The 12,337-nt window shown below is 37.0% G+C and overlaps 1 protein-coding gene across 4 annotated transcripts in view; it reads left to right on the top strand.

Moving 5' to 3' along the window:
• LOC129248340 (inhibin beta B chain) overlaps positions 1–11,083 on the top strand; it is a 36,759-nt gene extending 25,676 nt beyond the window's left edge. For all 4 annotated transcript variants that reach the window (XM_054887847.1, XM_054887845.1, XM_054887844.1 and 1 more), the window contains exons 2-5: positions 2,472–3,783; positions 3,954–4,211; positions 9,869–10,251; positions 10,375–11,083. In XM_054887847.1, the coding sequence (XP_054743822.1) occupies positions 2,799–3,783; positions 3,954–4,211; positions 9,869–10,251; positions 10,375–10,542 (1,794 nt within the window). In that variant the 5' untranslated portion in view covers positions 2,472–2,798 and the 3' untranslated portion in view covers positions 10,543–11,083. The remainder of the gene's footprint in view (positions 1–2,471; positions 3,784–3,953; positions 4,212–9,868; positions 10,252–10,374) is intronic.
• The last annotated feature ends 1,254 nt before the right edge of the window (positions 11,084–12,337 follow it).

Raw genomic sequence — 12,337 nt, 5'->3', positions numbered from 1 at the left:
AAATATTTTTTTCTACTTCCATTCCCATGCACACGTGTGCCTCTGAAGTAGTGCGAAAATTGTGCCCCGAGAGCTTTTGATTGTGTTTTAATCGCGTTTCCGATCTACATTTAACCGAAAAAGTATTGCGCCTATGAAATTTACTAAATGCGTATTAGTTGATTTCGTGATAGCGTTTCCATACATTTCAATTAAACTAAAGTACCGCTATTTATACAAAATTGCAGAGATGCTATAAAAGTAATAAAAAAAAATAAATGAAGTGATTAGAATGCGGTAAAATTCCTGTGGAGGAAGAAAGCGGCAGCTAGATAGCTTATGACTGGAAATACCCAAAAAATAGTTAAAATAATAAAAGTAGTGATTATGATAAAAAAACGAAAAAACCCAAACGATATTGAATTGTTATCAACACAAGCCTTAACATATCTTTCGTATAAGTGTAAAACTTCCACTTGAAAAAATGACATGAGACATTCCTAATGATAAAACAAGTTTTAAGTTAAAAATTTACTACCTTTAAATGTGCCCGTGGCTGAATGTGAAGAGTTTCTTGCGAATTTAGGGTGAACAAAAAGTGTGCCAAGAAGTGCCATACATCCCATTTACGCTAATTGGAAACTAGTGCTTCTTTTCTTTCTTTTCTACGCATTTTAGTTGGTATTCAATAACTTAGCATACCGGTGCAAATCTTCTTCTACTTAGCATCACAGTTCTTGCTCAGCCATTGCTTCGTTCACTACCTGCCAGCTCTCACTATTCAAAGCCATATTCATCATTCAGTTTCTTAAGGTCTGCTTCCTCATCTTTGCGCCATCTGTTTCTCGGGCATCCTCTTCTTCGCTTTCCAACCGGGCATAACTCAAGCGCTCTTCATCTTGCCCGCATTCTGAGCATTCTCTTAACGTCCCCGAGCCATCTTATCCGCTGGGCTAAGAAGCGAGTGAACCGTATCACGGTTTCGTTTTTGTTTGCCGGTTCTATTATTATATCCAAACTCAATCTTATAAAAGTGGACATCATTCATAAATTATGTTGTTTAATTAAATCTAATTTTGGTCTGTTATAACTGGTGATAATTTAGTGCCGTCCAAATTAGTTGTGAACTCTTAAATTTAATGATTTAGGTTTGCTGATCGACAAGGTTATATGACTGTATTGACTATTAGATATGGCATAAGGTGACCGAAGTCGAGAACATAACGGGTTCCGTTTCGTGACTAATAGCAGAATACAATACAATACATTTCGGGATATTTCCAACACAGAAAAACAAATTCAATTTCGTGCGCTACTCAGCGTTTCCACAGCTCGAATTAAACACCCTACTGGTCGCATATTTCAATGTGATTCCTCTCGAGTAGACTGGAGGTGCCCAGTGGAAAAAACTTGCAATTAAAGAGCTGTTGAGTAGGTAATGAATAATTTTCCTGATATTATATGGAGGGAGCAGATGAGTTTTTAAAATCTTCTTATTTCTGCTTGGCACTATAACCGCTTAAGCCATTTTGGCCGAGTGTAACAAAGCATGCCGGTCGTTTCTTCCACGTGCTAACCGACACTAGTTGGGCACACCAAGTTTGGCTTCACTCCTTTCCACCTGATCTTCCCAACGTAGTGGAGGCCTTCCTCTTCCTCTGCTAGCATCTGCTGGTACCGTATCCGAATAATTTCAGAGCCGGAGCGATTGTATCCTTTCAGACGACATGACGCAGTAACGGAGCCGCTAGAAATTTATTCGCTGTTTATAGACATATCGCCGTATCCTACGATACTCGCCGTTGCCAACATGCAAAGATCCAAAAATCTTTCTTATATATGCATATACAAGGTGGTGCAAAAAAACATCATAAAATCTTGATTTTGAATAACTTTTTTACTAAATAAAAAAAGCTTTGGAGTGTTGGAAACCCTTATTTTGATTATTATTTTTGTATACTGTAGTTTACAAGTGCCAAATAAGATTGATGTGCGACGCTATTTACAGAAATTATAAATCTTAGGCAGGGTGATTATTTTGCGCCACCTTGTAGATTTATTTTTGGCATCTACATCCATTTGTAAAGATGCTTCTGTAAAATTTAAAAACACTTATGGTTTTTAGAAATTTTCATACATTTTACAAAAATGAAGCGCATGGTTCTTGATAGAAGAAGGTTCAATATTTTAGGTAAAAGCTACCTGAATAACTTGGCAAGTAGACAATATAAAAATAACAAGTCTTGTTAGATATATTAAAGCCACAGGCTGGTTCAATGAGGACAATGTAGAGTGAGGAGATGGGACAGCCGCATTGTTATCCCTACCTACCTACCTACATAAATGAATGCTTAGTTGTGAATTTTTATTTCATTTATAATTTTTAATTAATTTCTATAAGAAAAATGGTATTTAATTATTTAATTAATACGTATTTAATTTGTTCTTTACTGAAAATTAAAATTTTTGTTTAACTTTTATTTTCTTTTTAGTCTGAATCAATAAGATTTTGTCTACACCAAAGCAAAAATTGTTTAGTGCGTTTACAAATCTAAAAAATTCAAATGAATATAAACTGAAAGGAAAAATAAATTCAAAAAGCTGTTGAATAAGAAGTGAAGTTAAAATATATTCTATGTTTTTCAAACAAAAACGGACTAAATTGGGATTTTTAATGTTACCGAAGAGATAGTAAATGTGTGAAAATCTTAAAACAATTCAGTTAGAAAAGTTTCCTGTATAAAAAAACAAATTATAAAAATAAATTATTTGTTCTCCAAATAATACTCAAAGCAAGCAGTAAATACAACCCAGCAGCAATGAGCAAATACTTACTCTCCTTCATATTGGTCGCATTCGTTGCGCTCGAACAAAGCTTTATCTACGGCCGCCATCACAGTGACACGCAAACGCCAAGCAGCACTGACAGCCTGCAACCTTATAAACAAAATCGCCACCTATTCCATATACAATCACCTCAACAGTTCCACAAACGCTCAAATAGCGTGAAAAATAATCGACCGCGAAACGCCAAAGTGCGTCGAATACGACAATCATCCTGGCATAATAGAAATAGCGATGAAGCGCGCGAGGGACAAGAGGAGGCCGCAGCGGCCCGACGTAGCTACTTACACATACAACGCCATATGGCTCACCAGCAGGAGCATCTGCGGCACCACCAAGAGGAATACCATCGCATAGCAGAAAGTATAGAAGGTCAAGATGAGGCATCGGCTGAGTTACAATCGGCGGAGCAAGTGGAGCAGGAGTCCACGACATCGTTAAACATGCGTCTGCCACGTATTTGGCAACATTTGGGCGGCACCGAAGACATTATGTTTAGTGATGCGCCGCGTGATTACAGCGATGAGGTGCAGCATATCGCTGATGTGAAGCTACCACTCACACAAGCACTTGCTGAATCGGATGAAATTGACGGCTTTGTGCCGCCTGCGCCAGAGGCTCACAGCAATTCGCTCGAAACGGCAGATAGTGAGCAAAACTTAGCGACAGCACACGATGAACACCGCACAGCGAAGTCTGGTTGTCCGAAATGCGAAAGCAGTCGGCGGGTAGAACATATTAGTGAAGAAGAGCTGACACAGCTACGTATAGAGTACGTGAAGCAGCAGATTTTGGAGAAATTGCGTTTGAAAGAGCGACCTAATGTTTCTGCGGTGGGCTTACCCAAACCCATCTATGAGGGTACAACTATCGATGAAGAGGAAGATGATGGTGCAAAAAACAAAGATCTCGATGACTACTATGCGCGAACGAAAAAAAAATTCATTTTTCTTCAAAGAGGTAGGTGTTTCTAGTAATTCTTATTCACATAGAGATTTTCTGAAAAAAGTATGCTTAAAAAATTTCAATTTTAATATATGGTACATATGTACACTTATAAATATAAATTTTGCATACACAAGTAAATAGAAAACAAATATTCATATAATGAATGACCTCTTTGTTTTTAGAAAAACGGGAATGCCAACGCTTGGGCACTAATTCGTCCATGTGTTTCTCCTTCAAAATTGACGATGCTGATGCCGATGGTTTTGATGTCAACACCGCTGTACTTTGGCTCTTCAAAAGCAGAACTAAACGTTCACACAGAACTAACAGTACAAGAATAGGTCCACAGACTATTGTCGTATCAGAGGTGCAGCAGAATACAGATCCGAAATATTTACCCATCGTGAAAACGATCGCTATACAGTCCATCGATGTACAAGGTAAGCCGCATATAATTAAATACACAAAAAGGTATTAAATGCCTAAAATATGTAGAATATTTATTCATATGTATAAAATCAATATTTCCGAATACAATTGAATGAATTCCCATTTATATATAATAATTGGCGCTTAAACTATTTATTGGGTATTTGGCCAAGCTCTTCCTTCAATTTGTGGGGTACGTTTTGATGTTTTTCCATAAATAGAGGGCCGTTTCCGAATGGCAAACGGTTTTTCATGAGGATGTTTTTTTCATGGCAGAATTACCCTCGGAGGTTTGCTTTTGCCTGCCGAAGGGTGACCGCTATTAGAATAACTTTTTTCTACCATTTGGTGTTCTATGCTGAGTATCCTTGAATTCACTTTATTTTCCGGATCCTAAGAACACGGGAAATGACTTTGATCACGCTCGTTTTCGTATAAGTGTTTTGAATCAAAAATCTTGAGTAGCGTAAAAGATATTCTCTGTTCATTGATTACCTCTGAGGAAGAAATTTGGCACCACAGTAATTGAAGAAACGCAAAAATAATTTTTATCAGAATTCGAGGTGGATCGGATTTCGGCTGAGTAATTTATTTATTTATCTAGCGAAATAGTATACATTTATCAATTGTTTAAATAATTTTTTCTCAGTCTGAAAGGGTGAAAGGATAGAAAAAAATTTGTTTTCTAGTTTAGAGGATCTACAAAGTACACTTTTAAAAGCAACTGAGCAACCCGATCGCTGTTATGCAGCGTTTGAAGCTGCTATGGACCTATACTTAAAAAACGTATAATTTGGGTTCAGGAAGTAGAAGCCGGCGGTTAATTTTCTATAAAATTGTATGCTTTTCTTTACGCCATAGACAAAGTTGAACAGCTTATTAGAGGCGTCTGCTTCTCTTTTGACTGCGACAGTGTGTGATGCTTCATTTTACCACAGCTGCATCAAGGCATTAATAAAAATAAAATATAGGTATATGTCATTTCTTTCCAAGTGACTCCAAAAGGTCCAAAGAGCACATGTCCCACGTTCTTGATAATCCACATACACTGAGATTAGTAGAACAGATTTATTGTCACGCGTTGTCAGACGCCTCGAAAGGTCTTAATCTTTATTTATGTGACAAAGAAATTTTTTGCAAAATTCTCACAAGCCACTTTCCAAATAAAAACAAAAACATTTTTTTGCAACGAAATTAATAAGAATTGGCAGAGCACTTAGAAGTAGGTATAATTAGGAAAAGAAATAGAAATTATTTATTAATTTTTGGCATTTTTCAATGGGTTGCATACTAGCATGAAGCAATAAATTATCTGTATCACTTTTCGGCAACGGATTTCGCAATCGGGCCAGATAGGAAGAGGGCGAAGTTGTCTACTGATGCTCATCCTTTAGTTGACGCAACTATGCAAACAGAGCAAATCCTATTCGTCTGTAGTTTTAAATTTAGATCACTTTGATTGTCATGTATTTTATCTGGAAAAAGAATGGGTTTTTTTGTATTGAATATTAAAAGCGCCACTCTGTTTTTGAAATCAGTTGAGAGAAGGGTGCTCAATTTATTGGTATTGGATATTTATTGTGCAATCTTTATTATTTTTGTATAAAACCATGCATGACATTTTTTTTTTAAATAATCCCTTTCAAATGTTGGTCACAATTGCGCCGTAATTCGGTCATACGTAAACACCTCTTTTGCATGATTGGCTGGAGGACTTTGGTCGGTATATCGTGAACAACTTCAGTAATGTTTGCTTTCAATGCCTGAAGAAAGTTATTAGCAGTGGCGCGATAGCGGTCGCTATTCCCTGTTACATTTGCACCAGCCTCGTCTTTGAAGAAATATGGGCCTATGATTTATCCAGCCTATAGGCCGCAGAGCTTCGATTTTCGTAATACAATTGCACGATTTGTAAACGCTGTTGAGACGTAAGTCTTTCCATGATGAAATGCCAATGAATACTGAAAAGAAAATGTATTTATTTTGACAGTAGTCATGCGTGGCCATATTGGAAACAGTACCTCCAATCTGATCACCCGTTATAAGGCTGACAGACCGCACCCGATTTAGGCATTATAACCCAGTGAATGGGCAGTGTTTTTTCTTATTATTTGTACTTGACATTGCTAAAGCATGCATAATTCACAATGTATATAATAAAAAAATAAATTTAAAAAAATCGTTTTTATGCATTTTAACCGAAAATCCACTATTCACTAAATTATTGTTATTTTAACCGAAAATCCACTACTCACTAAATTACCAGGGCATTTGTTTTGAAAAACTAAATCTGATGAGCTTGAATTTCACTTATTGTTACTTCCTTTTAATGGAAAGTGATATTTTCTTGAAATAATATTATCAATTGCATTTTTATATGTGTACTTATATATTCATATGTATATTATGTAAGTATTTTCTTAAGAAAGCAAGTAAATTAAAAAGATGACAGCACATAGTAATTCATGATTACCAAAAATACTCCGAACTTTTGTAAAGGGTCTTTCCAAAGATGCACCTAGATATTGTTTTAAAATAAAACATGTGAACATTTAGATTCTTTCAGGTTTCACTATGTTTGTTCAAAATACGGATCTTAACAGTTATATGTGAAAAATGTCAAATTACATTTAAATGTCCACGTCTACAGCTAAAATTTGCAAAACCGTCGATTCTCGAATGCCTAATTTTTGAGAACGTCGAGACACAGCAACACTTCGCGCTACAGCAACAAAATCTTCAACAAAACGTCCAGTTTTTGGTCTGGCAGCGCTTTTTCAATCTTCGACAGGAACAGTTTCTTAAACTTTTTTCACCAATATTTGATTTGTCGACTCATTCGGACGATAGTTTTCACTAAAAAAAATCCCGAACTTTTCGCTATGTTGTTCTTAAAGACCGAACATTTTTTATAATACGAGTAAACGCGGTGTTCTGTCAGATAAAATTGTACAGCTGGCTACTTGAGAAATGTCAAAGATGACATAAAAAAATGGACTGCCTAGGCCCTATTGACATCTAGTTGTCACTTTTGAAATACCCTTTATCAAAAATAATATATATAAAAATATGTGTCCACATACTCGTGCTTAGTAAGTACGCTAGTTCATATGTATAGGAGATACCCTTTTATATATTTCATTTAACAGGTTAAGTAAAGTGTGATTTAAGTGGTTCTCGTTAAAGATCCCCATAATTTTCAAGTCAAGCACAAAGAACTTACTTAGTTATAAATTAATTGAAATACACACTCACTCATTTCAACGAAAACTGATTAATATTATGTGACATTGTTCGAACAAGTGCAAGGTGGCGCAAAATTAAAAACTTAAACAATTTTTTTGCTTTTTAAAAAATAATAATTTTGAGTTATGTAAATCTTTATTTTGACTTTTAGGTGCTCCATTGCTTGTCTGCTTATATACCAGTCTGAAGGTGTTCAGTTCATAAGTGTCCTTAGATAAGGATAAATTTCCCACGCGGCATCACAATTGGCTATGAGCCTGAGGACAACCGCTTCAACCTAACTTAACCTAACGATACCATTTGCAAAAATTTACAAATCTTCCGATAGGGTGCTTAATTTCCGTCACCTTGTACATACATATGTTAATTTATTTATAGGTATATTGGACTTTAACCGATTAAGGGAATTAAATACTACATACATAAATGCATTGTGCAAAAATTTAATAAGATTAAGTGAAATATGATGAAATTATTTTCAACTGTTCGGAAGATGGGCAGCGCTGTTGTTGAGCTTTTATTGGCCTGTCTTTTCTAGAAAGTTGAAGATTCGGAGGTTTTTACAATGCTTTATAAAGGGTGGTTAAGTTTCACTAGTCGGTGTTGATTTTGAATAAAATACATTCTTTTTAAGAAATTATTATCATTTCTCTTTATTATGATAATATTGGTATGGCTCAATTACGCATGGAACAAAATATCGGCCAAATGGCCGCCGCGGTCACGGCGGCACACCTCCATCCGATGCTCCAAATTGCCGATGGCGCTGAGGCATAATTGAGGTTCTATGCCGTTAATGTGCCGAATTATCTCATCCTTTAGCTCTTGAATTGTTGCTGGCTTATCGGTGTACACCTATTCTTTCAAATAACTCCAAAGAAAGAAGTCCAACAGTGCCAAATCACATGATCTTGGCGGCCAATTGACATTGCCGCGACGTGAGATTATTGGGCCATCAAATTTTTCGCGCAAAAGAGCCATTGTTTCGTTAGCGGTGTGACAAGTGGCACCGCCCTGTTGAAACCACATATCGTCCACATCCATATCTTCCAATTCGGGCCATAAAAAGTTCGTTATCATCTCACGATAGCGAACACTATTCACAGTAACTGCCTGACCGGCCTCATTTTGGACAAAATACGGCCCAATGATGCCGCCGGCCCATAAACCGCACCAAACAGTCACTCTTTGTGGGTGCATTGGTTTTTCGGCAATCACTCTTGGATTATTATTCGCGGCAAATGCGGCAATTCTGCTTATTGACGAATCCACTTAGGTGAAAATGTGCCTCATCACTGAGTCCCGAAGTGCGCGATATGCATTTTGATTTGAACGCCCCTTTTCATAATAAGCCGAAATAACTTTAACACGTTGCTCGATTATGTATCTTTCCATGTTTCAAATTGAGCTAGTCTGAAATTGAAAAGTGTCAAATGAAATGCAGAAAAAACCTTGGCGTTTAAGTGTGGTTCACATTGAGCATCGGGCCTTGAAATTTAACCACCCTTTATAATAATTTATGCATTCGTGACAAGTTTCAGTTCCCTAGCTTATTTATTTACCAAACTGGAGCCAATTTCACAAAACAGTGGGCGCCATTGAATTTAAAAAGCCCCAATTAAGCGAGCATCAACTATAAAATTTTTGACCAAGGTTTTGAACTTGCAACTTTGCTGATTATTTGAATGATAGAAAAAGTTTTTGCCAGTCACGCTCGCCCCCTGATAGTCAAGCGCAAGCCCCTAGCACGTCTGTGCCCACCACAAGGAAACGTTTCGAATGAAACCCATTTTGCGACTGCATAACACAATTTAAGCTCTTCTATTTCATTAGCAACTTATGAGCTTCTATTCGTGCGATGTTCATAGAAAATTTCTCCAATTTTATGTTACTCAGAAATGTTCGCCAAATTATACAATCTAAGGCAGGCTTAGAAACGCTTTCTGATTACCGAAAAAGTGAACATAAAATTTTAAGCAAAGTAATTGGAATTGGGAGAGCTTTGAGCGTTTACTAAGTGTATATATTAATTTACAACACATACGAATAGATTTTTCATAAAGACTATGCTATTAAACATTGTGTGCATACTTGTACATATATACATAGGTCAAAGCATGATTAAAACTGGCTCCTCGAACCCATTATCATCGTTATTAATAGATTTTTTTAATCAGTTGCGTGGCTCGTGAGTTTGCATAGAAGAGGCTTCTTAGGCTAAATTTTTTGCTAAAAATTTCCCAATTTTATTAAAGCATTTTATGATATTAGATTACGTTGAACTTTTACATATGTATGCAATACAATATATATGTAGCAATATGTAATATTAAATAATCTGACAATTTTATTCGCTATTAAAATTTGTTATACACATTCTCGTCAAATTCTGAAAAACATTTGTTCTCTATTTTTATTGCAGACGAATGGATGAAGATCGATATCGAATGGCCGATAAAACGTTGGTTTGGCAATCACGATCTCAGCCATCTTATACACATATCGTGTCGCACTTGCGATATGGCTACAATGGAGAAAATGATTTCCATGAATAAGGATTATCGTCCATTCATTATGGTCGACACTCAGAATCGTCGTCGCGCATCGCGGCAGAAGCGCGGCATCAATTGTACCGATGGTGTGACGGAATGTTGCCGCGAGAAGCTATACATCTCATTCGATGAAATCGGTTGGGGTGATTGGATCATACAACCGCGCGGCTACGACGCCTACTTCTGTCGTGGCTCTTGCGGAAGTGTAGCCAGTGTTACACAATCGGCGACGCATCATAGTGCTTTCTTGCAGGTATGTTATTACACACATATAACATACTTTCACTGTTCTGAATACTTTTTCACAAATTGTATTTACCAATAAGTACATATTTAAATGACATGAGCTCATGCCCAATATTGTTCTTTCTTGCAGAAAGTTGCCTTGTCGCGTCGTAACCGTGGCAGCAAGCCGCTCGAACTGATACCTTGCTGCACCGCCAAACAGTATTCTTCGCTGCAGCTCGTCTTTATGGATAGTAATAATACAGCGACGCAGAAAACCTTTCCGAATATGGTTGTCGAGTCGTGTGGCTGTCGGTAGTTCCACATCACTCGAAATTTAGTCGCTCGCACCACTAGTAGAGTGCATCACTGTATTATCGCACTAGTTATTTAGCCTGTATGTCTCACTTGTCTCGCATTAATCGAAAACCCATTCAAAATGCATGCCAGTATATGTAGAATTTTAAGGTCCATTAATGCAGCTTCAATAACTCTTTCGCTTTTCATAAAATCGCAAACATTATCTGTTGTTAAATAAATTAGCTTTTTTCAAATGCCACCTAACTCAAATCTCTGCCATAAAATATTTTATTTATATATGTGTATGTTAAGTAATTATTTTGCTGTTTTTTATAAGAACTATACTCAGTACTTAAGCTCTCGAAGAGAAGTTAGTTACTATTAGTCATGTAAGGCTTGCTTTAGTTTATTCTTTTGCCAAAAATAATATAAGTAGTCACTTTTGGAATTGTAAAAATTTAGTCCAATTTATAGCTGATTATTTATTTATAAGTTTTATTATAAGTGCTTGAGCACAATTAGAATACTTAACAAAAACAAACCAATATTGAACCATAGGTTTGGTAAGAATAAAAGAAAAAATAAAAGAAATCTTAATAAAATTATGATAAATAATTTAAATTAAAATAACAAAATCGTTTATTTATTTTTAAAACGTTAATAAGAAAATACTATTAGGTGCGCAACTAAGTTCTCGCTGTTTTTTTGATGAAAATACAATTTGGGTATTCCCGCGGGGTACTTTTTCCCCCGGGCCCGGAGTTTTCAGAGGGGCCCGGACTCGAGAGTAATTCGAATTATATGAATTAGACATAATTTGAAGGGGCCCGCATGTCAAGTTTCCCGCGGGACCCGAATACTCTCTCCACGGCCCTGCCATCGATCGGAACAGGTGATAATCGGACGGCGCAATATCTGGAGAATATGGCGGTTGAGGTAGGATTTCCCATTTCAGTGTTTCCAGGTAGGTTTTAATGGGTTTGGCAACGTGAGGCCGAGCGTTGTCATGTTGTAAAATCACTTTTCTGAAATCTCCGCGTATTGCGGACGCTTCTCGCGCAGTGCTCGGCACAATCGCATTAATTGAAGTCGATACCGATCCCCAGTGATGGTTTCGCTTGGTTTTAACAGTTCATAATAAATAACACCAACTTGGTCCCTCCAAATACAGATCATAACCTTCGCGTGAATATTCGGTCGAGGCGACGACGTAGAAGCATAACCGGGCAGTCCCCATGACTTTCTTTTCTTTGGATTACTGTAATGAATCCATTTTTCATCCCTCCTTTTTTGCCGCCGGAGCAGTTGTTCACAGGCGACACAGCGAAAAAACGACGTTCAACATCCCTTGGTTTTAACTCATAAGGAACCCAAGTCCCCTGTTTCTGAATCATTCCCAAAGCATGCAATCGCTTGGAAATGGATTGGCGGGTAACTCCTAATACTGAAGCAAATTCTTCTTGCGTTCGACACGGATCCTTATTGAGCAATGCCTTCCATTCAGCGTCTTCGAAGGTTTTTGGCCTTCCTTCACGCGGACGGTCGTCAACATTAAAATCACCGTCTTTGTAGCGACGGAACCAATCTCGGCACGTTGTTTCAATTAAAGCAGCATCTCCGTAAACTTTTTGTATCTCCGCCGCTGTTTTTTTTTTCGAATGAAAGAGGAAAATCACCACTTCAATCACAAATGACGATTATTCGGCACAAAATCAGACATTTTCACAAAACCAAAAGTGTATGATGCCAAAACAAAATCACTAATGTGTCGAGGTAGTGTGTTTGCCATATGTCTAAGTTTGGTTTATGACCTT

The sequence above is a fragment of the Anastrepha obliqua genome, chromosome 5, assembly GCF_027943255.1.
Source record: "Anastrepha obliqua isolate idAnaObli1 chromosome 5, idAnaObli1_1.0, whole genome shotgun sequence".
NCBI classification, from domain to species: Eukaryota; Metazoa; Arthropoda; class Insecta; order Diptera; family Tephritidae; genus Anastrepha; species Anastrepha obliqua.
The sequence above is the reverse complement of the archived record's forward strand: the minus strand, read 5'-3'. Positions and strand labels throughout refer to the sequence as shown.